The 23,447-nt window shown below is 45.4% G+C and overlaps 1 protein-coding gene across 1 annotated transcript; it reads left to right on the forward strand.

Moving 5' to 3' along the window:
* The first annotated feature begins 6,499 nt into the window (after nt 1-6,499).
* On the forward strand, nt 6,500-22,935 carry LOC120034392 (myocardin-related transcription factor B-like). The gene is made up of 14 exons (XM_038980924.1): nt 6,500-6,746; nt 10,628-10,693; nt 13,254-13,309; nt 13,442-13,517; nt 13,886-14,050; nt 14,286-14,452; nt 14,773-14,919; nt 16,076-16,323; nt 16,737-16,899; nt 17,062-17,937; nt 19,020-19,187; nt 19,308-19,418; nt 19,521-19,581; nt 19,687-22,935. The coding sequence occupies exons 1-14, from the start codon at nt 6,623-6,625 to the stop codon at nt 20,193-20,195; spliced, it is 2,937 nt and encodes a 978-aa protein (XP_038836852.1). The 5' UTR covers nt 6,500-6,622; the 3' UTR covers nt 20,196-22,935.
* The last annotated feature ends 512 nt before the right edge of the window (nt 22,936-23,447 follow it).

Consider the following 23,447-nt stretch of genomic DNA (forward strand, 5'->3'; position numbering starts at 1 on the left):
GTTGTACCGTATATCAACTGAGTTAAGTAGCAGCTTTCTCATTTGTTTTCCCCATCTTGATAATGTGCCTCGTGTGGTAGAGAGCACAGACCTCATTGTGTAAAACTATCTTTGTCCTTCTTTTATTTTGAGGTTTTCTGGCACTGCTACTCATATCAAAGGACTATGGAGATTTATATGTGTGTTGTAGATAAATAACAATATTTCCATTTTGGACTGTGTCTTTATCCAGAGTCATCCTGCAACACAGCTGGTTCTCTTTTTACCCAGCATAACAGCCTGGAGACAGACAGGAGAAATGGGACTGGTGCCACTCCATCCTCTGGGAGGCTGGAGCACGTTATAGAGAGAGAGAGAGTAGATTCTGCGTTGGGACGGAGGGCATGGAAGGATGATATGTTTGGCTCCATGGCACATCATTTCAGCATTTTGTTATCTCTGTGATTTAACCCATTGTGTTGCATAAATCAATCAGCAAACTGTAGGCTTTGCGTACGCTGCGATGGAATTGACTATTATATGAGGAAAGTGTTTCTGATGTGTTTTATGGCACCACTATCTGAAATAGGACATTCAAATGGGTGATAGGGGAAGTGGCACATCTGTCTGGTACGAGGTGCTAGAAATAACTGGTTTTGACATTCCATACAGTATATCACTTAAATGATTAGAATGATTTGGAATTTTGTATATATTTCCCCCCTCATCAAAATAAAAACAGCACACTTACTTCAATATGTATCTCCAAGCATCAGTTTACATGTCAAGCTGACATAAATATTCACATTCTTTCATCGCTTGCACTCTCTACCCTTAAAACCACATGTTCTGACATTCAAAAAGGTATTCTGTACTCGTGGTGTGAATTCAAGAGACGAACCATAATGACCTAGGCTAATGCTGAGATGTGCTAAACAGTTGCTTTGCTTACTCATGAGGAGCTGTGCCGAGTGCACGCTGAGATGGGAGGACTGGGCCCAGAATGCTGTCATTGTCCGTAGCCACGTCTCATACCTCTCCCGGTCTGCCAGCTCCCAGTGGGAGTCTACCAAGACTATCTTCAGCACTGAAACCGGAATGCATGAAGAAGAACAAACAAAGGTCCGTCTCAGTTTTAACACAGCTGGAGTTTGTTTTAGAGATCGAAGGTGCCCTGCAGCTCAGATGTCTTGTGTTTCTGCTTTCGGACGACAGGTTTCAGAAGCCAGACACTGTAGCAGCTATAGGGTAAGGCCATTTTATATTACTCTCTGGCACTTGAAGGGTAACGTTGTGTACACCTGAATCCCCTCTGTAGGTTGTTCTCCTGAAACAGACCAATGGTGGTTCCATTTCTAAGCAGCCTGGATCTGCACCACAGTCTGCCTCACGTTGCACATTCAGCATCTGTCACTGGCAGACGTAGAACAGGGCCACGTTCAGTTGTAAAACGTTCTTCAACGTTACGGATAGAAATTCCGTGCATAGAGCTGACGTTATTCCTTATTCAACACATACGAGAGGAATGTTTGTTCTACATAGCATATGTATATCTGAGCGTCCGGCTCTACACGCCCCAGCTGTGGAGCCTTGTGCCCAGCCTAAACTCTACAATGCTGTCTACACACTCCTTATCACACTCTTACTCTGGGATAAGAGCCACAGAAAGACATGTATAGAACATATGGTTTTACATCTGTCCCTTGGCTGGAGCTGGGATGTAAGAAGGTTCTGTAGAAATGCTTATGATGTGATAGTCAAAATGAGCCAGGGACAGAAGCTGAGGTATAGCAGCTGTTCTAGCAGACAAAGTGAAGTTATCAGGGTAGATGAAGGTTGTCGGTTGCAGGAGGAGAGGATGAATAGCTAAGGTCAAGGTGATGTACCGTTTGAAAGTAGTCAGAGGGATATAAGGTGGGTGGTACAAGGTGATGTAACATTTTGGTAAGGTAACGCTAGAAAAGAGGAGAAGTCAGGATTTAGCTGCACTGCAGGCAAGGTTTGTCTCATCAATATTCTGACAGCATTGGGGCGGCAGGTAGCCTAGTGGTTAGAGCATTGGGCCAGTAACCGAAAGGTTGCTAGATTGAATTCCCGAGCTGACAAGGTAAAAATCTGTCATTCTGATCCTGAACAAGGCAGTTAACCCACTGTTCCCTGGTAGGCTGTCATTGTAAATAAGAATTTGTTCTTAAATGACTTGCCTGGTTAAATAAAGGATACATTTAAGAAAATCATCCCTGAGGGAGTTTCTCTGGCAGGTACAAATGTCTGCACTATTGATAGAAAGCTGTCTGTTGATGACCAGCAGATTTACTCTCTGTTCTCAGAGGAATGAGAAAGGCTGCGGTTTACCAGAGATCACAGGCTTTCTCTAACTTCAATCAAACCCAATCTTGGTTTGGACAGATTGGAATCTTAGGCTGCATCAGATGGGGGTGATCAGTTCTTGGCCTGACAGTAAAGCTGAGATGTGTCTTGTGGACATGACCTTTTCTATAGTAAATAGTACATCCAGAATATGGGTTGATGAAGTGATGGTAGTAAGACCAAGAGGAAAGTGGAATCCAATGCTATACAAAACTTGGGAAATATATTACTCATTAGAACCGTACAATATTCTAAGACCTTTTACATCTGGTACATTCATCTGTTAAAATAAGTAATTTGGCTTTTAGCGTGATTCTTAATGACCAGCATCAGATTAAATGTTAACGTGGCACATGAATCTTTAACTTCATTGTCAAGCTCCCTCCTGCTTCAGTTCCATAGTGATCTCCATGCAATCAACTGTTATAAGTAAAACTGTTATAAGTAAATGAAATTATTCAATTGGCAGCCAAGTTTGTCACATGATTAATAACTCCTGCTGTAAAATGACACAATGTTCCCATCTCCCCAGCAACAACTGACAACAGCAGCTCTATCTGCCCTGCTGGTTTCCAGGAGACCCGGCCTAGCTCCTCCTCCTGAGTCCTGAGGCTGCAGCATGGAGCCCCAGGGGAGTCTGGGAGTGGAGGGGGACTTCAACCTGCAGCTGGCGCTGCTGGTGCCCAGTCTCCGGAGCGAGGCAGTGACCCACGAGCTGGAGGATCTGACTATGCAGCCCAGTCCCAGCCTGCCGCCTCTCAAAGAGCGTAAGAAAGGTGAGTAGTAGACCATTCAGTCACCTAGGTCAATCACCTAGGGCAGGGCTGCCCAACCCTCTTCCTGGAGATCTACTGTCCTCTAGGTTTTCAGTCCAATCCTAATTTAGCAAATCCGATTCAGCCAGTTAAGGTCTTGTTGAGCAGCTAATTAGTAGAATCAGGTGTGTTAAATTAGGGTTGGACTGAAAACCCACATGACGGTAGATCTCCAGGAAGAGGGTTGGGCAGCCCTGACCTAGGGCATGCATCTGAAATGGCACCCTATGGCCTAGCCTATATAGTGTCATATACTGATGTAGGATCTTACTTTGATCACCCTGTTTGTTGCAGGAAATTTCCTGCTCAGCAGGAAATGCAAACTTGGCTGCCAATTAAATAGTGTATTCGAGGTTTAAAAAGGCTTCTAAAGTTAGTCATTTCCACTTTGCATACCTAATTTTCATTTTGTAATTGCATACCTAGTATCAGGAGGATGAGTGGTGAAAACACAGAGGGTGAATCAATTGTACTTGATTCCTTGCATCCTCTCTCATTGCCTCCTCAAAATGCATTGAAGCAGATCCGAGGCTCTGACAAATCAAGGAAATCTGACCCAGAGACTCTGGTTTCTACGTCATCCATCAGAGAGCGAGCCTGCCCTGACAGTGAGAAAACAAACTCCTCTCCAGTCCAGAGAGATTTGTTTGTGGAGAGAAGTGGGGAATTAGACTGGAATTGCATCTGGAAGCCAACACATAATCACAGCTTGAACGGTTCCTGACATCAAGTCCCAAAGTCAGTCCTCTCCTTGGGCCACTAAGTGGTTTGTTTGTTGGTTGCTCTCAGAAAAGCAGCTTTTTAGGTGGGCGTTATTAATGAGTTAAATATGATAAATTAGATGTAGATCCGGATGAACAGACTTCAACAAAAATCAATGAACGGGTTGAGCCTCTAGTATAACTTTTCACTAATGATGAATTCCTTGCTAATATTTCCCAGTGCATTTTCCTTGAAATTGTGGACCTTCAGTATCTTGAGATCTCCTCTGTTATCTCACTCTCCTAACCCTCTGGTTCTCACAACCACAGCCAGAACCCCAGTCTGGAAATATTCCCCTGGCATGTGAACCAGAGTGAGGGGTAGCACTGGTGTGTCTGGTGGGCAGGCTGGCACTCACCCACCCTGAGTGGTACCCTGACATTTTCCCAGTCCCTAGAGAGGGCACAGTCAGGGATGGAGGGTATGGAGTGGAGACCACTGGTCACCCCAACCTTACTGCCCAAGAGACAGACACTGGAAAAACTCAAATGTGTTGCACTCTACGCCTTGTTGATGATGCAGTGGAGATTTTTGATTTTGTTCAGTTTCAAAATGCATGCCTCTGGCCAAGTTTAATCTCTCGTGTACTGACCCTTACTACCCTCCCCTCACAAGCCCGTCCCTCAGAATTCCGACTGGGACTCGACTCAGACTATGATGTCTTTTATCACCAGGATAATAGAGGAAGTTCGCTGTTTGTTTTCTCTTCTGGTTAATGTCTGATTGATCATTTCCAATGCAGCCCATGTGATACACGGGACCCAACATTTTTGTATTGATAGCGATGCACATTGGACGTCATACTATCCATGATTGAAGTGTTTACTCCATACAGTATGCGCTTGTGGAGGCCCTTGACATTGCAACATCAACACACCCCTTTAGTGGGGAGCTCTCATTGGCCAGTGTCTCTGCTTGGTACTCCATCTTGTGCCACTCTCTGTATTGTTTGCCACTTTCTTCTTGCTCTGGGCTGCAGACACATTGATCCCATCGCAGGCCAGGTCTGAGCTCCATGAATCCCTCCCCACCAGGGCTCTTTCTCCCTCCCTGGGCCCCAGCAGGAGCTGACACAGTCAGGCACGTCACAGGGAGCATCTGGGGCGTCTAGAGCACAGACTGCATCCTGTCTTTCTTCCTAAGAGGAAGACCCCTGTGGTGGATTCACCTGCACAACAGGGGCTAGAATCAAGATCAGGACCGGCTCTATAAAGGAGCTTTAAGCAGCATTCCTAATCCATTTGAACACATGATACCGGCCAGTCATTTCCTTTCGGGTCTGTATCTTTGTTAGTGTCATAATATGACTACAGCTGTTTATCTAGACATTAAGTTTGCAGCTGTGTCATTTTATAGTATTGTAAGGTTAACACGTTCATGAGTGTTCCCAAGTCGTCCTTGAACATTGACATGGGTGAAATATACCAGGGCGAAATGGATTGGAAATAGAAGCAGCATGCCAGTTCATGTTGGCTGCCCTCTGCCCTTTAACCTGCAGTGTTAGGGAGTAGGGAGGGACACACGTGTCTGGACTTCAAGCGTATGACTCATACTTCCTGTATGTGAATGCTAACCGGCTGGAAATGACCGGAAATGACCACCTATTCATCTGTTATCACTCTTCGGTGTTCTCTCATCCCTGATGTCCCTTTAGAAGTCTCCTCTGGGTGGGTGATATTTCTCTTTGCTGTTATTTGTTCTCGGACACAGAGACCGGATTGATATATGTTCTCCTAGACAACATTGTGAAGGAGACGGGGTTGAATGCAACCCCCTCCTATTTCTAATGTTTACATTTAATCTATTTTGTTTGAAATCCGAAAGAAAATATTGATACTTTTCCCTTATGTCAATATTAGTCAGCAACAGCTACGGTCGGGTCTACACAAATGAAAACAATAGATAAGATTGTATTAATGTCATGTTTGTGCTTTGAGCGTAGTGATGTAGTCGAAATAATGAAATGAAAATGATGGCAATAACAAGAATGTGCTAAATGTCAGAAATACACTTTACAACTGGGAAAAGTGACAAAGATAAACATCAATGTCCCAGGGGCCTCAGCATGTTTGTTTTTGTCATTCTTATCCAGTGACACAACATGGTATGAAAAAAACAACAACTCCCGGCTCGTTTTCTCATGGAGCTTTTCATCCTCTCACTCAAAAGTCACAAATACTCAATGTTTTTGGGCCAAGAATGACACAAGAAGTCCTTCAGTTCAGTGAGACTTTAGAAGTTAAAATGACATTTCAATACATACATGTAGTTAGCATACTTCATGATTTGGTTGAAAGTGACTTACTTTTATAGACTTTTAGGACAGCAGTTGGTTTTGTCAAAAGGTTGTATTGTTCTCTGTGTTGTTTTGGTAATTAAAGTTGCTTGACTCATTGTATTTAGTTCTAATGAGGCTAGTGTTGAAAGAGCAGAGCACTGAGAGCAGAGCAGAGTGACCCAGCAGGGGTTAACAGTGGCTCGTCTGTCTGTGTTCCCTCCTCCTGACTCTTACTGGCTGAGCCCAGCCAGAGCATGAGTGAGCGCACACTCGCTCCCGCTGAGACCAACACAAAGACAGGCAGAGAGAGATTGGAGAGACTGGAGAGAGAGGGAGGGACTGTACGTACCAGACTGTGAGAAACAGTTCTCTTACCATACACTCCTAGCTGGGTGTTTTCCCTCATTACCAAACCCTCATGCTGGTCCTCGTTCCTCACTGCCCTGATCACTCCATGGGACTCCAGACCCGGCCGCTAAGCGACCCAGCTCTCTCCTCCTCTATGGCGTGCCTCGACGTGGAGACCCCCGCCGTCTGCAGGGGTAAATTTAAATCAGGTGCCCCTGTCTCTCTCTGTCTTTGCTTTTCTCCCTCCTCATTCTTTCACTCGCTTACCTTTTCACTCTTTCTTCCTCTCTCTGCTAGGTAGCATCACTACGTTGTTGGCATGAAGCCCAGTATCAACATAAATCAGTTTCCATTTTGGTTTCCTCTACGGTTGTCTCCAAAAATGTTGTGTGCTTTAGGACTTTTTAACTACAGTATATTCTCCCTAGAAGGCAAATAGTTGTTAAAGTTCTCAGTAAAATAATGGAGTTACAGTGAAATGTGTATGGGCTTTATGTCTGCTTTTCAGTCGACGTGATTACCTTGAATGAAATATACAGCTACTTATAGGCCTTGACCAACTTGACCAACGGCAGGGATGTCAGAGTAATGTGTACTGATTAATTGATGATAACACCTTGACTCTGGGCTAGGACAGAGACAGAGAGCCCCACCAGGAAATGATAGGGCATTACAGAACAAATAGCTATTAAATGACGTCCAGCATCCGTTTGAGACTGGATTAACAGCACCACAATAGTTTAAAGAGTTGTTGTTTTCTATTAGAAACAAAGTCAAAATGAGGGAGGAGATGAGGCCAGAATGAGGGAGGGGACTAGGGAGGTGGGTTTATATAGCGTATCAAATTATTAGGATCCTTAAACCCAGGACTCTGTGTTCACTTCTTATGATGACAAATAACTGCAGAGCTCAGTGTTACCCTCAGGCTATCAGCTAAGCATGATGTCACCACTTAGTTAGTACCTTTTCCTGAACAATGGCATTCTCCTGTACAGTATGTTACCTGGGAGGAATAGCCCCCATTGAAATGCTAAACCTGGAAATGCTGTAACTTCACATTCTGTTCGTGCTCTGCATACCGTTACAGGGCAGCTCCTGATAGTATTAGGTGTTTCAAAGAACAACTTGGTGTGTAAAGAAAAGGTGATATGACTCTATTACCTGGCTTCAATGTAAGTCATATTTAAAAGGTATGGTGTCCCCTCGGGTCATAGGTGTAGAATCATGCTTGGATGAGTTGGATGGATCTGGTTTGAATTTGTTGCCAATGTTTTATTCGTCATCGATCTTCGAGAATACATCAAATAACAAACTGACTCAGAGTGAATGAGCATTTGCAAGGGCATGGAGCACAGCTGAGTTGCAAGGAGAATACTGTATATTTCCCGCAGTAATGTCAACATAGCTTATGTCAGTGTCCGACTGTTTCTATAACAGTGTAGCCATAACAAAACAGATTCTCTTTTATATTTACGCAGAGTGTTTCTAGGAAAAAGTCAGGCCAAGAGATCTAACGGTAGACTTTGTCCAGAGATGAGTTTTGTTGAGACGAACATGGGCAGGGGATTAGGGATAGAATCAGGAGACAGAGATTTTAGTAAAGCCTATGTACACTCTGAGGTTGTGAAGTACCTCTGTTTATGTTGTGCTGGAGAGCAGGGGAGTACAGCCGACTTGCATCACACAGAAGTTAGCCAGGGTTCACTGAGAACAGCACTATTGACATCAGCCAAACAAATGTAAGGAGCACCTCAGACATGGGTTGTACTGCCACGTTGATGTCATGAATAACAACTTGAAATGGCAGTATTGTTCTCATAAATCGTCAATTATCCTTTAGCATTCTTTTCCAGTCCAGTCAAAGTGGGTAACATGAATATTGAAACCAACCAATGGTAATTCTCTCCTATCTTCCAGAATGATCTTTCTGTTTCGGTGCCCCACTGGTGTGCAGGTTGACGTGTATTGTCATGAGTCTTGTCCTGGAGGCAGCACTGAGCGATTTCCCCCTTAGATAGGCGAGCTGCAAAGTCACAATTTTGTAAAAATGAATAAAAAACAAACATGAGCTTTTTGGTGTTAACTTAAAGTTAGGGTTAGGCATTAGGGTTAGCAGTGTGGTTAAAGTTAGGGTCAAAATCTGATTTTATGTCTTTGTGGCTGTTCCAGCTAGTGACCACTGCAGAACTTCCTCCAGAACAAGATTCATGAGAAAAACGCTAACCTGACCCTGGTGTGAACGTGTAATGGGAACCATGGATAGGGAGCAGGAACACAGTGTTCTGAGCCCTGGAGGCGCAGAGGGGCTTGTTAAAGTTATGGGGGGCTCTGAGAATGGACTCAGTGTCTCCCCTGCCTCGGCTCCCTGGGACTCTCTGTGCTCCTCTGTCCACCAGTGGGAGTGGGTCCCCCCCACTCTGTACAATGCTTTGGGTTCCCGTCTCAGCCCCCACCCCCATGCCACCTCCAGACTCCATGGTTCCCAGGCCTTCTTCTCACAGCTGCCCAGTTTATTTTAGCTGGAGTGAGTCACGTTGGCCTGGTCAGACGCAGTGACTGTCCCAGGGGACTAGAGCAGAGCAGGCCTGGGTGTGTGTAGTATGTAGTGTTTAATGTGTATGTGTATGTGTGTGTTTGACTGTGCATTGACCATCTGGCCATAGCCAATGAGCAGTCTACTCCAGCAGCAGTCCGACCTCACTATGAACACAGTGCCTTGGTGACGATAAGGGCCCCAACGTTCTTCACAGCGCCGCGTCGTTCGTCACCATCAACCGTCAGGATCACTGTTATTCCACTGAAATAACACGTCCACGCTCGCCTGTTTATACATGTTTAAACTGGGCCCGCACTGCAGTTTATTATGATGGAAAAATAACATTGGGTGCCGTCCAAGGATTTGAAGCCTCCTGCATAGGAGTCCTTCTTGTTTTTTTATGTTCCAAGGACTTCATGGATGAGTTCTTACAGCTCCAAAACAAGACTACACATCTCACTTTTTATGGAGCGGCACTTACAAAAGAGACCGAGTTCACTCAGTTCTGGGATGACATCATCTTCAACTCGGACATATGAACATTGCACTGTAATTAGTTTGTTATTTCTACAGTGGTACTTGAGAAAGACTCATCCCTTGCCTGTGTCTATCTATGTTTGTATTTCAAGTTGAACATCTATGTAAAGTTACCTCTGCATTTGCATCCCAGTCCGTCCTCAGTATGTCCTTGTCTTCACTTTATTTGAAGAGAGCTTGTAAAGCCCATGTAATCGCTCGAAAGTAAACTCACAGTGCCAAGAAGAGTGTTATTACTAGTTGTCTGGTAGGTTAACCATGGAGAAAGTATGTAGGCTGTCTCTATAGGATGTATTAGGTGGAGGAACAGGACTTCCTGTTTTGTTCTGGCTGGGCTGTGACGTGGCATGTCAACACAAATTGGTGACTCGTCAATTTTTCCGGGTCCATTACACAGTTTTCTTCTTCTTCTTCGAATCGTGTCCAGTACACAATGTTCTTTATAAGGAATTCCAATTTGTTGTGGCTAAAGTTAGCTAGGTGGCTAACGTTAGCTAGGCTAGGGATTAAGGTTAGGAGTTAGGGTTAGGGGTTAAGGTTAGGGTTAGCTAACATGCGAGCTAAGTAGTTAAAAAGTAGTAAGTTGTTACAAAGTTGCTAAAATGTAAAAGTTGTCCATTATGTGAGTCGAATATGCAACGCTTGGGTTGCTAGACCTTCACATTATATGCCCACCTATCCTCCCCAACCAACCTCCCTCCGCAACCAAACACCTTTATCTGTGGGTTGGGTGTGTAGTAGAACTGGGCGTACAAAATCCATATTGCGATAAATTGCCAGAATTTTATAACATGAATGTGCACCAGTGACTGGTATCGATCATTTTCAGTTCATCGTCCCAGCTCTAGGATGTAAATGGAGGGTCGTCTGCACCTGGTCCCAGATATGTTTATGCTGTCTTGCTAACTCCTACGGTCATTGGCGTGACGGCACAAACAGATCTGGGACCAGGCTAGTTGGGCATAGGTTGACCTCTAACCTACCTCTGCTTCTCTCCCACAGTCCTCCAGCGCCGCCTGCAGCAGAGACGCACCCGTGAGCAGCTAGTGGAGCAGGGCATCATGCCACGTGAGTATAACCACAGTATTGGGCACCGCCATACTTAAAGCACCAAGGATTTAATATACTGTAACTCACCTCTACCAGAGTTAAGGTTATTGGTCTGGCATGTAGGAAAAGTATAACTGCACCCACACCACAGTCATTAAAGTGGGTTTTGGTTCCAGAAAGCTCTCAGAAAATGTCATACAATTATTAACTAAATGAATACCATAGATTGAACTACGTGCTGTCTGATTTGCTACTATTATGACAACCATACAGGAGTGGAATTCTGCCACCACTGATGTTTGTAGAATAAATAAATACTCGGAATGGCCCAAGGTCTTAACCCACAGTGAGGCATACATCGGTGGCCAGTGGCATACCAGAAACCAAAAGGCATACTGAAAACTTCCACACCTGGCTCTCAAAGTCAGCAAAGAGGAGCAGAATCCTTCCTCTTGCTGCCCTTACTGGATCAGTCTCTCTGGGAGCCAGTGGGTTGCAGACTAGAGCAGACAGACTGATAAGAAATCAGACAGCAGACAGACACAGAGAGAGGGAGAACAGTGGTGCAGCTAAGTGATTTGTGGCTAGAGCCGCAGGAGCCCCAGACCAGAGACCTCTCAGTGCTGAGAGTGTGCTCTGTCTTGTCTTGTCCAGCCCTAAGAGGCCTCCTCCATGTGGACTCTAAGCTCCTCTTATTAGGCTCCACAATCAGAGCTGTATGAGTCAGCGACAGGGCCTGCGCAGGAGGTCAGTAACCCCCAATGCGGCCCTAGCACAGGCAACACAGGAACCTCCCAGCCAGCGACACTGGGTGAATCGCTCTGGTTCTCCCACACAGAGGACTTACAATAGGTATGCAGGCCAGGGCTTGGGTGACGCTCAGGAATGCTTAGCTCTGCTTCTCTGAGTTTGACGCACTCCCTCTGACTAAGAAGAACCACTGGTCAGTGTGTGTTCAGACCTCAGTGTGTGTGTGTGTAGAGAGCAAACAGTGCTTGTGTTAGCTAGAGGTGACTAATGGGTGTAGCCGTGCCGTGCCAACAGCAGGATAAGTGTGTCTGATGAGATCAAAGTCCCAGCCTGACTGTCTCACTAGTTGGATGAGTGGAACATTCAGAGACATCCTGTCCTACTCCCGTCAGATATTGTGTAGTAGCAAAGTCATCCTCTCTTCCAAAGAAATAACACACATTATTGTCTCTCCCTTGTTGTTATCAGCTTGTCATCAAGTACAACTACATCACGTCTCAAATATGAACTTTCAAGAGGACGAGTTTACTTTTTACCCATTAGAAGTTATGGGTAGCTCCAAAAGTAATGGGACAGTGACACATTTTATTGTTGTTTTGGCTCTGTACTCCAACACTGTGGATTTGAAATTATACAATGACTATGAGGTTAAAGTGCAGACTGTCAGCTTTCATATGACGTTTTTTTCATCTTTGTCGGGTGAACCATTTAGAAATTACAGCACTTTTTGTACATAGTCCCACCATTCTAAGGGACCAAAAGTATTGGGACAAATTCACTTATGTGTATTAAAGTAGTCAAAAGTGTAGTATTTTCTCCCATATTACTAGCACACAATGATTGCAGCAAGCTTGTGACTGCAAACTTTTTGGATGCATTTGCTGTTTGTTTTGGTTGTGTTTCAGATTATTTTGTGCCCAATAGAAATGAATGGTAAATAATGTATTGTGTCATTTTGACGTCACTTTTATTGTAAATAAGAATATAATATGTTTCTAAATGCTTCTACATTAATATGGATGCTACCATGATTACGGATAATCCTGAATGAATCATAAATAATAATGAATAAAAATGTTACAGGTATAATGGTGAGAGGTTAGCATATCTTGGGGGTATGATATTTATGCGTCTGTAACTTTCTCACTCTTCATTATTCATACATGATTATCCGTACTAATGGTAGCGTCCACATTAATATAGCAGTGTTTAGAAACATATTCTATTCTTTTCTTTTTTATACCTTTATTTAACTAGGCAAGTCAGTTAAGAACAAATTCTTATTTACAATGACGGCCTAGGAACAGTGGGTTAACTGCCTTGTTCAGGGGCAGAACGACAGATTTTTACCTTGTCAGCTCGGGGATTCGATCTAGCAACCTTTTGGTTACTGGCCCAACACTCTAACCACTAGGCTACCTGCCGCCCCATTATTTACCAATAATTGGGCACAAAATCATCTGAAACACAACCAAAACATACAGAAAATGCATCCAACAAGTTTGTAGAGTCACAAGCTTGATGTATTCATTGCATGCTAGGAATATGGGACCAAATAATACACTTTTGACTACTTTAATACACATAAGTGAATTTGTCCCAATACTTTTGGTGTACTAAAAGGGGGGGACTATGTACAAAAACTGCTGAAATTTCTAAACGGTTCACCCGATATGGATGAAAATACCCTAAAAATTAAAGCTAACAGTCTGCACTTTAACCTCATAGTCATTGTATCATTTCATACAGAGCCAAAACAACAAAACATTGTCACTGTCCCAATACTTTTGGAGCTCACTGTACATGATGTTGATCTTCCCTCCCATAGCACTGAAATGCCCTGCTGCCTTCCACGAACAGATCCGCAGCCTGCAGAGGTCCAGGGTAAGACCTCACAAACTCATCTCACTCGCACTAGTGTTCATTGTACTTCATTGAGATAAACACACATTATCACATACATATGCCATTCCATATCATCTCGATTAAATGTAGTTTTATGTTGTTTTCTTACAGACTGAGAACTTCTTGAAGCACAAAATCCGCAGTAGACCTGAACGTTCAGAGCTGGTCCGCATGCACATCCTGCAAGGTAACCTCACTGCCATGTACTGTATGCTTTATGATAGGCTGTAGAGAAGACAGATGATACGGAGCATACTCAGCTAGCAACAGAAAGTACATGCACATTTAGCTGGCCAAGTTAGCTCTCAGAAGAGAGATGATGACGGAAGAGGAGGATCCTGTGAAATTGTTTCCCTCCCTATTGGATACAATCCATAGGATATTAAATATTCACAACTTGAGATGTTACAATCAGTTGTCCGATTGATTGTCTTTGACGTATGAGGACATACTACCTTAAACAGTCTCCACTGTGAGACACACAGTAGTAGAACAGTACTGTTGTGAGTTCTAGGTAGACTAGCAGTTACTGATGAGTTGCTGTCTGTCCCACAGAGACCCATGCGGTGCCCTCACTGCAGGCTACTCAGATGATGCTGAAGAGAGCCAGGCTGGCTGATGACCTCAATGAGAAGCTGGCCCAGCGACCCGGCCCCATGGAGCTGGTGGTCAAGAACATTCTGCCTGTAGAACCCAGCCTCGTCAAGGACGACGTCACCGGTAGAGATCACTCTTGACTTTATACATTATTATTTCCAGGCTAAGGGCGAAGTAACTCATTCAACTCCCACTCCCTGCATATTTGTATAGTGTAGATTTCTGAAAGTGCCTATTACGACTAACACAGCACTGAAACATTTCCAGTGACTACCATGAGAAACAACTTCGTACAAACCTCTCTCCATTGGTCTACTTGTAATTAATAAGCTGTGTTTTTGCATGTGTTACGTTGCAGATCCCGCAGACGGTGAGGTGGAGAATGACTTCCCCAAGACGAAAACACTGGATGTGTACAACTTTGACGAGGACAGCGGCGACGCCCTGTCCCCAGAGCAGCCGGCCAGCCAGGAGTCCCAGAGCTCCTCTGCCCCCTCCCCACCGACCAGCTCCATCACCATGCAGGTAGGTCCCATCGCCATACCTCACTACCTATAAATACCCATCTTAAATTGTGTTGTTATGGTATGACTAACAGTGTAAATATTTTGTTTCTATATTTTGGGCCTAAATAATAGTCTCTCAGTGCACCTGCCTGTTGTATATCAAATTCTGATTGCTAGAAAATATTATTTGCCTTTTTTTCTGTTAGACGGCATCCATCTTTGTTAGTCTTTTTCCAGTTGCTCTGCCCTTGTGGCTTAGTGTGGGAGGGGGATTTACAGGCCTCTGTTCCCCTCCTTACTGAACGGGCCATGTGGTTTCTATCTGTCTCTTTATCTCAGCACTGCCCACCTACCTCCCAGTCCACAACAGACTTCTTCAACTTCTCTCATGTCTCCACCAATGAGCATCAGAACAATCGCCTGGTGACCACGCCTCAGCCAATCACCATTGTTGCCCCTCCAAAGCCGGGGCCCATGTTAGTAAAGGTGAGCCACAAACTTGAAAGAAAGTGATGTCATATCACATGATGGAGAGTACTTGAACCTTGTGGCAAAGGTATGGTAAATCATGGCAATGTGCAAAGATGTACATTCAATGCAAATATTAAACATACATTTATTTATAGCGTTTAGCTGAGCACGTTACAAGCTATAACCAAACTTTTCTGTCTCTTGGTACAGAAAGCTATTTATTTCAGCAATGATGATGTTTTGGTTCCTTTTTGATCCCAGTTAGCTGAGCAAGCTTTTCCTACAAACACTAAATATACCCCGTAAACATGAAAGTCACCTCTGATATTTGACTCTCTCTCTCTGATCTGTTGTGGTTTTCATGCTGCTTCCTTTGGAACTGTAATCAGAGATAAGAAGTCAGGGGAGGACAAACACTGGGGCTGTGTTCGGTCACAGTGAAAGAGCCCATCAGTGCAGGCAGAGACCAGTCGAAAGTGATGGTTCGGCCAATTCAAATGCGGTTCAAAGCACAACGAGGCCTGGGAGTTTTTCACAAATCCATGGACTTAAACTGCCAGCCGCTCTCAGTCTTCAATTAAGGTTAAGTGACAGGCTTTCTCTTAGCCTTCAGGGCATAAAGGATGGAAGCAAGGGAGTAAAGCAATAACTTGAGCATTTGTCACAATCCTTTACACTCAAAGCAAATTCATATTTTCTGAGCTCTAGCCCCTCCCGTGTTGAAGAACAGGGAGGAACACATTCGAGGCTGTGTGTTTGCATAAACCAACTTCAATTGGTGTTATGATATTTTTATGGCTTGCATCTACCTCTCAAATGCCAAGCCATTTAATGTGTATCCTGTAATTTACTTACTGAACAATAAGGGTCACCCCACATCCCTTTCCACATTCCATTTCCCCATCCTGTCTTTCTCACCGGGCGTTATCACAATGTCCCGCCTATTCATTTGATACTACAGCATGAAATAGGAACAATTTCATGTACAAGCCTCACAATACTGGCAAGATGTTTAGACCTTATCCATAACAGTCAGAACGGGCTTTTAGATCACTAAACATGTCCACAATCCACTCAGTGAGATGAACCTTTGAAGTTTTCAGTGAAAACGTTTCACTGCTGCTCCCGGATAGTATCCAGTAGGTTGTAACCGTTCCTCTTTTCCCTGCAGCAAAGCCAGCCAAAGACACCCAATGACAAGAGCCGCAGTAAAAAGAATAAGGATCCCAAGCCGCGGGTGAAGAAGCTGAAGTACCACCAGTACATCCCCCCGGACCAGAAACAGGAGGCCAACGAGGCCCCCATGGACTCAGCCTACGCCAGGCTACTGCATCAGCAGCAGCAGTTCCTCCAGCTGCAGATACTGAGCCAGCAGCAGCAGCACTATAACTACCAGACCATCCTGCCTGCCCCACTCAAGTATGGCCCGCTGTAAAATGGACATTGGGATGTTATGTGTTACCGCAGCTTGCATACTATAGGCCAAGTAATGTGGCTAGCCCTCACATTCTAGTTGCAGTTTTATTGACTGACAGCTTTGTGTTGAGGGCGGTTAGTACATCATCACTACACCTGGAGGGCAAACATTGTTTCCTTTGAACAATGGGATTCAAGCAAACAATCCTCCCTAACAGAATAAGTCCACACCTGGATAATAGTGATGTAATCTGCCACATCTGTTTCCTGCACAGCTTCTGTTTGGCTTAGATATTTAGTATTCCTGTGTGCATTGTCCCGGACGGAGACCGTTGGTTGTGAATGATGGGACATACAGGAAACTCTTTCTCCCATTCGAACACTAAACCCTCCTCCTGTTGTCTGTGTTCCTACAGGTTGATGGAGGATCAGAACAGCTGCTCCAACGTATCTCTGAGTGGCAGCAGTCTGTCCAGTCCCATCATGGTCTCTCTACCCAGCGCTGCCCCAGCACGGTCTAACCAAACTCTGACAAACCGCAAGCCTGGTGTCCTACCTACCAACCTGGACGAAATGAAGGTGAAGCTCACTCCTGCTCCGTACATAGATTTTCACTATATGATAGATATATTAAAGGGCAGAGCGCAGCCCCTAGGCAGTGACATGTTGTATGGAGATTTAGTGAGAGGGCTTGTCTTTTGTTATGATGACTCATGACTGTTCATTATCCCTGGCCGGTAGGTAGCTGAGCTGAAGATGGAGCTGAAACTGCGAGGTCTTCCGGTGTCTGGCACCAAGACTGACCTGATAGAGAGACTAAAGCCTTATCAGGAGATCCCCAGCAGCCAGGCTGCCACTGCCATGGAGCTGACAGGCCACACAGGGGCCCCACCGCCTGAGAGCATGAGCTCCACACCCCCTGTGTCCCCCGCGCCCTCGGAGGTCTCCAGCCTGGGCATGGAGGAGGCTGGGATGCCAGGAGCTCTTTCCCCAGCTCGGCACACTCATTCTGGGTCGTCTCCCCACCAAGGCCGCCTGGAGGACAGCCCAATGGAGACCAGAACCTCAGAGAAGGACCAGCGACTGCACGAGAAGGAGCGTCAGATCGAGGAGCTGATGAGGAAGCTGGAGCAGGAGCAGAGGCTGGTGGAGGAGCTGAAGATGCAGCTAGAGGTGGAGAAGAGGGGTCTGCCCAGCCCTCCAGCCCCCATGGCCCTGGCCCAGGTCAAAGAAGAGGGCAGGGCCGCCTCAAACTGCTCTGCCTCTGCACATAGCCCACTAGCAGTGGTGAAACAGGAGGAGCCCAGCTCAGGCCAGGTACAGACGTCCCCCCTGCCTCAGTTCTTCATCAGCCACCAGCAGGTGCCTCAGGTCCTCAGACAGCCCCAGCCTCAGACTTCGCTGTCTGGCCAGCCTGGGACACAGATCCTGCTGCCTGTCTCCCTGCCCACCAGCACTGCCACCATCCAGCTACCGAACAACAGCATTAAGCTGCAGGTCAGAGAGCCGGTCCTACAGACCACAGTTAGCACTACAGCTCCAGGCCTCATCCAGAAAACAGAGGCCTCAGCACCCCACCACCACCAACACACCACCCAGACCCAACCCATGGCACAGGTGAGAATATATGGTTTAATTTACTCCAATCCCATATTTAGAGTGGGATATTCCCCAAGCTACTGTCTGCAGACACCATTTTACCCACCTGTATTCTAGTGTCTCTGTGTATTGTGTTATAGTACTCTCCAAGGGCTGTGTGCTGCACCAAACCATAACTAAATAAATAGCTGTCTGTGGATGAATTATTCCGCTGAATAAATTGCACATCCTGTTTTTGTGTTTAACACCATTTCCAGAGACACTTTATTAATCGCTGGTTACATTCTATTGTGATGGGCCGGCCTAATCACATTTATTAGGGCATTAGCCGTGTTTTGAAAGCAAAGAGTCTCCCTCTCCAACTTCTTTAATATTCTCTTCTCTGGGTGATTTATCTAGTGTGTTGCCAAGGTAATAGCAGGCCTGGCCAGGGTGATGAATTCCTCTCCTAGTCACATCAAAAGGAGGGCCGGAGCCTGTCTAAGCTCCGGTTACTGGAGCAGGTGCTGACTGACGGCCAGGCAGACAGCACACTAGACTACGCTGTCTGCTCTAGTCTCTATAGGACCAGACCTGGGTTCAAATAGCATTTGTTTTCCTTCAAATACTTAAGCTGTGCTTGACTGGGCCTGCCTGACAAAAATTAAACCAATTGAATAGTCCCAAAAGTGCACACTCCATCCATCTGTCACTCAAATGCAAGCTCAAGCAAACACTACTTAATTGAAAGATGTCAAATACTATTTGAATCCAGGTCTGCAGAGCTGCACTGGGCCGAATCAACAGCCAGCCAGAATTAGCAACAGCAACTGCAGTACAACACTCATTGAAGAAGGCTCTCACACCCAGAAACACACTGCTTTGTGTTGCACTGCACTGATACCCCACAGCCCATGCCTTTTATTGTGTCCCTAGAGATTGTGTACTACCACATAATAATACATAAACACTTTTTATTCCTCCCAGAGAGAGTGTGTACCCTGTCTAACCACTGTGTGCCTTCTAAGGGAGAGTGTGTACTACTACAGCTGACCAGTATTTATCTGCCCCAGAGAGAGTGTGTACCACGGGGTTAACCACTGTTCATCATTCCTCTACAGACGACAGTCCCACTGTGCACCACCACCACCTCAGGCTCTGGGTTCCAGTTCAGAGCAGGCCCAGGTCAGACAGAGATCCCCCAGTGTTTCCTAAACACTTCCCCAGGGAGCAGGTCCCCTGCCAGGGCCTCGTCCAACCAAGCAGTCCCCAATGGTCCAACAAACAAGGTATTGTTTAAATACTGCATTATATCCACATGTATTAATTTAGTTGTGTTGAATATATGAACCGCATAGGTTGTTTAGAGCTTATAGGGATTAGATCACATAGTTTTTTCTGTCCATCAGTCCCCCTCTGCCTGCCAGCCCAACTTCTCAAACCACGTCCCCAGGAATAAGGACCCGCCACGCTACGAAGAGGCTGTTAAACAGACGCGCAGAATGCAGACTGCTGCACAGGTAATAGAGCTTTTATAACACCCTACTACAACACACTGGACTGACCTGCTAGGTCTGTTAGGTGTTGAGGCAGGTATTGACTGGTCTTTATTGTCTATGCAGGTGCCCACTGCAATCAGCCAGCACATGGACGACCTGTTTGACGTGTTGATCGAGAGTGGAGGTGAGAAAAATACTTGACTATCGTTGGGCTCCTCCTCTCCATTGAGACAGCTGAGTCCCTCCCTGGCCATGAATCCATCATCTCCCATGTTCTTTTCTTCTACAGAGATCTCCCCATTCATCAGACAGGACCCTTCCTTTCCAGACAAGCTACTTCCTGTGACCGCCAGCGTAACCACCCTGCCCTTCAACACGGTGCTATCCCGCCCCCCGCCCCAGATCCTGGTGGCCCGCCCACCCGCCCCCACCCTTAACCCCCCGGGCCCACCCAGCCTGACAGCCCTGGCCATAGACAACCAGCTGGAGGCCTTCCTGGAAGGCACGCTGAAGGGGGAGACTGAGCCCCGGACACTGAGGTTGATGGAAGAGCTGCACAGTCAGCTGCTGGAGCACTCCCCCCACTCCCCCATGGACACGGACACCACCGAGTTCAACAATGTCAGTGCACCCCCCTCCAGCTACCACCTGGACCACACCAACCTGGACAACATGGAGTGGCTGGACCTGACCATGCCCGGGCCGACGGGGGGGCTCAACCCACTGGGCCTTCCCCCGCTTGGGGTCTTCTCCTCTGACTTCCTGGATTCCCATGACCTGCAGCCACATTGGGACTAAGGGGTGTCAATGTGACCCCCCCAAAGAGGCCTATTCAGACAGAGGGCTGTCAGGGAGAGACACACAAATAAGTGAGACGGAGAGCACACTCCTTCTCCAGTGGAGGTGGGGGAGGAGAGTGCAGTGCTGCTGGCCTTGTGTCCCTGTGGGCAGTTCTGTGCAGGGCTAAAGCAGTACTGGTGGTGGATCTCACTGCTCTGAGCAGCTCAGAGTGCTAGAGGCACGGACCCTCCTTCCTCACTGGATATACAGTATAGCTGTTTCCCTCTGAGGTATCGTCCCTCATAACAGCCACTCATTCTAAGGAAGGCTAAGCACCCGCTGGGCTGTGGTATAGATCAATGGTATGAACAGGTTGATCTCCCCCTGTGGTCTCTTTCAGAAGAGGACCTGGTCTGAGGAAGGGTGGCCTCTCCTGAAATGGCGTTACAGTAGATAGGCTCAGGATGAGAACTCGCTAGTGGAAACAGATGTTGACCCAGGTGTTAGAGAATTTCACGCCTGGTTCTGACTGCGCCAGTGGCATGGCTACTGACTGACGTTCGTGATAAATTTGGCAGACAGCGCAGAGAGATTGTATATATTATAAGCCTATGTCTACAGTAGCACTAGTCTGTCTGCTCTGCTGCATACATCACTAAGGCAGCTGTATTACAGTCCTGTGTGTGTATGTATGTATATGACCTATTGGAATGTGGTATTAGCTTAGCATTATGGCTTTGAAATTACTGCCTTTGCTTTAATCAGTGCCCCCATGCGATTCCCATCACAGGAGGGAATTGGACACAGATGCTAAAAGACTGCACATATTGCATTATGCCTTATAAGACCATTTGCCAAATATCTTGCTATTTTCAAGGTGTTGCTTTCACTTAATTCAACTAAAGACTTTGCAAAGAGTACACAGAGTGATGACTGATTGTGTTGTCACTCAAATGAAGCAGGAGACTACTTAAAGTAAAGTGTTAACAGTAAGCAGCCTTATATCATGTAAGATTTAAAAAAAAGTGAGTGCATGAAACCCACATTTAGTATCATTGGTTGACAATACGATAGCTGTCGGCCTGAGAACTCTTGAATTCATCCGAATTAGAAGTTGAGAGGCCTCACATTTTTAGCAGCTGTTGTTCTTACTCTATTCTTATGTGGGGGAGAGTAGGGCCAATGTGAGTTTGTTTACCAAACTGCAACGTGCTTTCCCTTAGTGTCCATGGGGTCACAATAGGTGGCACAGCACCCCACAGCACTCCTGTAGCTTGCCAGGCCCATGCCTATGCCCTTTATATTATCGACAAAAGAGCCTTTGAAAATGTTCTCTCTCTCAACCCTATTGTCAAGTCTGGAGTGGATTTATCCCAATGTACAGATCAGCTGAATCTTGCTTGTTTATGTGTGACATGCAGTGCACATGCGCTAGAGCTGGTGTGTAGAGCTGGTGTCTGTGTGTGCACTGCACATCTGTGTTGCATATCGCTTTTGCTTGTTTTGACTCTCGGAACTGGCAGAAATATAGCCAGTAAATTCCCCTCAGCATTTCAATGGCTCTCTTCAATATACCGTCTGACCTTAGTTGGCTGACATATCGAGAACAGACAAGTTGACATCATTCAGTTTGACAAGCCAGGGAGTCACAGTGAATCAGCAGAGGTGGTTCAAGGCTGTCTTGTGCTTTTGTGATCAGCTTAGCAATATTTGTGGCTATAGTCCTGCAGGTTCAAATGTAAGCATCATTATTGTATCATTTTGTTGTAGTAGGCCTAATGTGTCTCTATTCATGAAGCCTTAGTCCAGCAGATTATGTAGGGTCGGGATTCCAGTCACTCACATCAAGAGGCAACCTTTCAAAACACATTTCAAAACACAGCAGTGTGTGATCCATATGTACCATTACTACCAACAGATGGGTATTAAAATGATCTCCACACTGTTGTAATAGCCTTGGTTTTCACTCCTCACTCCCAGTTGAAGTATTTTTTCAGGTCAAAATCCTACATAATTATTGCAATCGTACACACGTAGTTAAAAATGTCATTACAGTGACATATACTGGCCAAAGATAAAATGTGAAAGCATTTGAAGTGTTGAAACCGTTTTGGGGGGGCTCTACTAAATTGCTGAAAGGTTTCTGTGTTTCTAAAGGCAGTTGCGTAGCCCCCCCAACATGGAAGAAGCTTTAAAACACTATTCAGCATGATAAAGTTTGACGCACCAACGACAGCGTAAGCATTCCTTGGAAATACATTGCAGACAGTGCTAAAGAAATATGTCATTTTAACAGTTTTGATCAATTATAGCCTACCCGTCTGTCCCCTACCAAAGAAAATTACTTAAAGGTCAAATGCAGCCATTTTCTATCTCAATATCAAATCATTTCTGAGTAACAATTAAGTACCTTACTGTGATTGTTTTCACTTAAAATGATCAAAAAGAAACTAAAACAGCTCCTTAGCAAAGAGCCATTTCTCAGCAATAATTTTACTATGATTGTCTGGGAGTGGTCTGAGTGGGGAGGAGAAAACTGAAAAGGTTTGGAACTCTTTCTTATTGGTCTATTAACTAATTTACCGCCTGGCAAACCAAAACTCCATCCCACGTAAACAGGCTGAAATTTCAGGCGGCCTTTTTAAACGGCTCTAAAGACTAAAATGGCATTATCATAACTTTCACAATTTCACAGTATTATTCCAACCTCATAGTGCTGAAACACACTGAGTGTACAAAACACCTCTTTCCAGGTGAATCCAGGTGAAAACTATGATCTCTTATTTATGTCTCCTGTTAAATCCACTTCAATCAGTGTAGATGAAGGGGAGGAGACAGGTTAAAGGATTTTTTTTAAATCCTTGAGACAATTGAGACATGGATTGTGTATGTGTGCCATTTAGAGGGTGAATGGGCAAGACAAAAGATTTAAGTGCCTTTGAACAAGGTATGGTAGTAGGTGCCAGGCACACCGGTTTGAGTGTGTCAATAATTGGAAAGCTGCTGGGTTTTTCATGCTCAACAGTTTCCCGTGTGTATCAAGAATGGTCCACCATCCAAAGAACATCCAGCCAACTTGACACAACTGTGAGAAGCAAGCATTGGAGTAAACATGGGCCAGCATCCCTGTGGAACGCTTCAACACCTTGTAGTCCAAGCGCCGACAAATTGAGGCTGTTTTGGGGGGAAAGGGGGGGTGCAACTCAATGTTAGAAAGCTGTTCCTAATGTTTTGTACACTCAATGTATATAACACAGGACAATCTAAATG

Source organism: Salvelinus namaycush, chromosome 41 (genome assembly GCF_016432855.1).
Source record: "Salvelinus namaycush isolate Seneca chromosome 41, SaNama_1.0, whole genome shotgun sequence".
In the NCBI taxonomy this organism is placed as follows: domain Eukaryota; kingdom Metazoa; phylum Chordata; class Actinopteri; order Salmoniformes; family Salmonidae; genus Salvelinus; species Salvelinus namaycush.